The 4,963-nt window shown below is 34.7% G+C and overlaps 1 protein-coding gene across 2 annotated transcripts; it reads right to left on the reverse strand.

Annotated features, from left to right (window-relative positions):
- LOC137726045 (uncharacterized) lies at positions 1-3,556 on the reverse strand. Of its 2 annotated transcripts, XM_088694932.1 has the most exons (4): positions 3,340-3,550; positions 2,922-2,975; positions 2,097-2,172; positions 1-665 (listed from the first exon to the last, which is right to left on the reverse strand). In XM_088694932.1, exons 3-4 carry the CDS (start codon positions 2,163-2,165, stop codon positions 102-104), a joined length of 633 nt encoding a protein of 210 aa, XP_088551058.1. In that variant the 5' UTR covers positions 2,166-2,172; positions 2,922-2,975; positions 3,340-3,550; the 3' UTR covers positions 1-101. The 2 variants fall into 2 exon arrangements, with proteins under 2 accessions (XP_088551058.1, XP_068321005.2); XM_068464904.2 differs by lacking the exon at positions 2,922-2,975 and having other exon boundaries at positions 3,340-3,556.
- Positions 3,557-4,963: the final 1,407 nt, after the last annotated feature.

A 4,963-nucleotide genomic window follows, 5' to 3' on the forward strand; every position in this document is an offset into this window, starting at 1 on the left:
TTATACAGAAACGTTTACCTCATACAGATTGTGATGTTTCTTTGCAATAGATTTACAAATTCAATTGGCTACGCGAAAATTAAACTCCTTCAAAAGCAATTCTAAAACCGAACCCAGCATCGCGTGCACTGTGCCATACAATCTCCCTTGCAATCAACATTGAAACCCAATACTCTTGGATTTCGAAGAAGGAGGTTTCGGAGAGATTTCCCTTTTATTCCCCACTCCTTTTCCAAGATCTGCACATTGATTTTCACCTCCTGTTCAAGATCACATCCAAGAACCTCTGGAAACTTTTTTAGCAACTTACACAGGTCATCGTCAGAAAGGTTTAAACTCCGAAGATAGTCCAGTGTTTCGCTTACAATCTCAAATTTTGGTACCTCCGTTTTCCGTTTTTCACCCCAGTAAGGTGAATGAACCAGGCCAAATGCTTTTCCAAGTATCTTCTCTCCCTCTTCATTGCTGATACTAAATGCAGATAGAGCTTCCTGGCATGTTTCCCATGCCTTCCTGTCTTCATCTTTCAAAGTCGTATTTTCAATCTCTGCAGTTGAGTGTAAAACCCATTTCTTGGTGGACAAACCTGGTGAGCAGGCTCCTCCATTTGGATTTTGTGAAAAATTGCGCAATCTGATATTTGGTGCTGTATTTACAACATCAAGCTGCAGCAAGAGTTATCATAATATTATGCCAAACTGCAAACTTGAAAGGGAAAATGGAAAAAATTTCAACCGTTCACCCCTAAAATTGGAAGCAACGCTCCTTTGCAGACCATAAGTATAAAAATTGAACATCAAACAGAATAAATAATAATGGAAAAGGCAAAGCATAGAAAAAGTTACAATACGAAGATATATCCATCACCAAACAGGTAAGAACAAATCTACAGTCGATCTTGTTCAGCCATAATTTTTGTCTCATGTCACTCATTACATATCATGCTTTTTGAGGTTGTGTCGTCATTATAATTGATTTTGTTTACGCTTATTCTTTAGAGTTCTTTTTATTATTTTGTTTCTACACAGAATGCTCTTACTGGCCAGTTTAACATCAAGTCAACTTACATTCTAGTGAAAATTTTGGAAAAGAGAACATCATGGAATTTACATTGTACCACTCAGCCGAAAAAACAGACACATACTTTTGAATGGACCAAAAGCACTAGGATGGCAATAAGAGAGGAAGTGCTTAAATTCGCAACAAACTGAAGCCGACAACTGCCAAAAATCTAACTTCCTCCCCCAAGAAATCTACTTCTTACACACCTTTTCCCTAAAAAATTCAGTCTTTTCCGCCCTAGGAAAACTACAAAACACACTGAAATTCCAACAAAAGAAAAAAAGGCCTTTATCATTGTAAAGAAAGCATAATGTCTCTTAGTAAATAAAAATTCATGGGAAGATGATATCACCAAATTCAACCTTGCTTCAGAAAACAAATTCCACAATCTGAAAGCAATAAGACAGTGAAGGAAAGGATGATCAGCTGCCTCTGCAGACATGGAATACCAAGGAGATGATAAGCTAAAATTACAATTTTCCTTTGAATAGCGTCAAGGGTAGTTACTCTTCCAAGGGCAAGAGTCTAAATCAATACACCGAGTTTGACAAGAGAATGAGAAACACTGCTAGAGGATTAAAATTTTCAGTACCTATCTTCTAACCTCAACGAATATAACATGAAATTTTTTTAACCGAAGAGCATAGAGTAGATAACTAACCAACTTCAAAAGATTCAAGTTTCTACGGAAATTGAGATTACAACCAACTTGAAAGGAAGAAGGGACCCAAAAACTAGCTATGCCAATCTAACATTCAAACCAAAGAGGGAACGAAAACTAGCTGTGACGACAAGTGTTTGAAACTCACAATTCAAAACCTTTCAAGTCTCTAGGGAAATTGCGATTCCAACCCATTTGGAAGTAAGGAAGAAGGGACCCAAAAACTAGCTATGACAAGTGTATCAAACTCACCACTTTAAAAGCATTCAAGTTTTTATACTGAGGTCAACATAAAGTGTCAATAATCAATGGAGTTATACAAATAGAGTCATACGATCTAGCATTTTAAAAGTTTCCAGAAAATGGTACTCACAGTAGAAAAGCATAAGCGTGTTGCACAATCATGGGTTAGCAATGGGGAAGCTAATGATTTTCCTAGCATCCCGGCACTGTAAAAAAATTAGAACAATAATGAAATAAAAAGTCAATAGGGTTAGAAAAATAAAACAACTGACTCATGGTTAATGATAAACGTGGAACCAAAAAGGGAACAGAGACATAAGAGTATTTTGTTGTTGTAATCATGAAATTTAGCGTAGTGAACCAACAATATAAACTGTACCATTCAGGCCCATTTGATAACCATTTTGTTTTTAGTTTTTGTTTTCCATTTCTTATTACTAGATATAGAGAGAGAGTAGATGGTAGATCAAGAATGTGGAGGGAGTGTGGTAGGAGGGAGAAGGGAGAAATGCACATGGAATGACATACAACAAAAAACAACAACAAAGCCTTATCCCACTAAGTGGGATCAGCTGTATGAATCCTAGAACGTCACTGTGCTTGGTTTTGCGCTAAGTCTTCCATTAGCTCCAAGTACTCTATCTTTTCTTAAAGTCTTGACATACAAAATGAAAACAAGTGGAGTCGGCCGTATGGAATGACATACAAAATGAAAACAAAAAACTAGAAAGAAAAAAAAAAACGATTTGAAAATTGTTTTCAGTTTTTCGGTTTTTGGTTTATGTGCTGTGTTTCATTTCTATGTGCATTTATTCCACATTCCTCCCACCACCCTTCCTCTATATTCATGCCTCCTTTGTTCCTTGTATTTCCTTCCAACCAAAAGTGAAAACTAAAATCTAAAAACGAAATGGTTATCAAATGAGCAGAGAGCATGCATCTAACAATTTCTCACCCGTCAAAAGACGAAATTAATCTAACCTTTCCCAATCCGTGCAATAATATTAAGCTGCCAAAGTTACAATCAAATGATAGAAGCAGTCAACAATTTCCCCTTACATTGATAGTAGTACTAGATTAATATTCTTTTCAATAACTCGAGTCGAGCGCTATATTTATTCAGAAGAAGATGAACAAACCAAAAAGAACAAAGGATGTGCTTCCTCAATCAACTAAGCATCTATTTTCTTAAAAGATTTCGCTCCAGCACCACATCAGTAGATATATATATATATATATATATATATAATATGTATATATGTATAACATGAAACATCTTTCCCTAGCTGCCTGAAATCGTCATCTGATTGTTCTAAAATGACTGACAAGCACGAAAAGACAGAAATTAAGGTGAAAATGGAAATGAAAAATACCGGCGATTTATTAGTCGGTGTCGACTTGGCCACCACACCAGTTCCTTCCAAGGGAGATTGCACGGAGAGAGAGAGAGATTAGAAAGGGCGTTCTGCCGGGAGAGACGGTGGGTTCCACTCCAACTACGCGCGCCACAAATTTTGGGGAGCGATCAGGTTCAGGTGGTCAACTCCGCTGCCAGTCCTTGGCCTTGGCTTTGGTTTCCTTTTGTTTTCCAGTACAATTACATAAATGCCACTGGCAATTTAATTTTAATTAGAGTGATTAAGGGCTAGTCTGGGATCAGTCATGTTTTTATTTTTAGATGTGCTATCCACACATTATTTTTTACTTTTTACACAACTCTTGTTAATTTCTATCTGTTTATTTTCTTTGATTCATTCGAACCAATGACTGACAATTAGAAGGGTGTGTTAAAAGTAAAATGGAGTGTGTAAATATCACATCCTTTTTTTTTTTTTTTTCTTTTCCAAAACTACTTCTGTTATGCTATGTTATGCTATGAGAATAAATAGTTGTGAAAAAAAAGAAGCAAGTGTTTGGTAAACTATAGTGCTAAAAGTGATTTTAGCAACAAACAAAAAAAAGCAGCGATGGAGGTAGGATTGTCAATATGAAAGTTTCATCAAGGAAAATTTTAATTGAACCCATCTAACCTCTTTCTACACTAAACTTACACTCTAAACCCATATTATTTTTAATTAAAGAATTAGTATCTCTTTATATCCAAATTTATTACCTAAAGTACCCTCCCAAATCCAATGAAAATGTATATTTATCTTTACACCCGTTATATAATAAAATCTCAAAAAAACTTGAAAGTCAAAAATCATCTGAGTCCTTTGTGTCCCCTCCCACCTTGAGCTCTTTAGAAACAAAGCTTTTGTTTTTCAAATTTTTGTATGCATTTTTTTGCTTCACTTCATCTTATTTGATTTTTTGGTAAAGTTTGAAAATTTCTACTGGAGCGGCGTACAACATTATAACATTTTTCATGGCTGCTGTTTTTGGTTTATTTGTGTTTTTTGTTGCAATTACTTAATTTTATTTGATGAAAGAAATTCATCTAACCTGCACTCACTAACATGCACTACCCCAAGCAATTAATTAGAAGGAGAACAAATGTTGATCAGCACGGCAACAAATGTAAAATGAAGTTGAAGTGAAAGGGAGAACAAATGTCAATCAGAACGGCAACAAATGTAAAATAAAGTTGAAGTGAGAGGGTTTTGTATAGGAGGACAAACTAGCATGGATTGACGAAAAAGAAAATGTTTGAAACACAAATACTCATCTTCTAGATTCTAAAAAAAATTGAAATCAGACGAACAAAAAATTTTTATAAATCGACTCATACTTTAGTTGGAGAATTCAAAACTTCAAAATCATTATCCATTGATAAAAATAAAAATAAAGAAAACTTTTTTTTCTTTTCTTTGTAAAAGTTATTGGGGTTTTAACCAGAATGAACGCAGGATAAACAATGAGTGATGGTAAGGTTTAATTATAGTGTGTGGGTTTATTGATAAATTTTGGTTTTATTATTAATTTCATTTTGTACTTGATGATAATTATGCAATACGATAAAAAAGACAATTTACATTTAGAATTTAAGTTGGGTGT

Source organism: Pyrus communis, chromosome 5, assembly GCF_041283825.1.
Source record: "Pyrus communis isolate YQ-2024b chromosome 5, ASM4128382v1, whole genome shotgun sequence".
NCBI classification, from domain to species: Eukaryota; Viridiplantae; Streptophyta; class Magnoliopsida; order Rosales; family Rosaceae; genus Pyrus; species Pyrus communis.

Excerpts from the sequence above, each read along its gene's own strand:
- LOC137726045 (XM_068464904.2), bottom strand. The coding sequence starts at position 2,165 with ATGCTAGGAAAATCATTAGCTTCCCCATTGCTAACCCATGATTGTGCA. Across the intron at positions 666-2,096 it reads CACGCTTATGCTTTTCTACT|CTTGATGTTGTAAATACAGC; the intron begins GTGAGTACCATT and ends CTCTTGCTGCAG.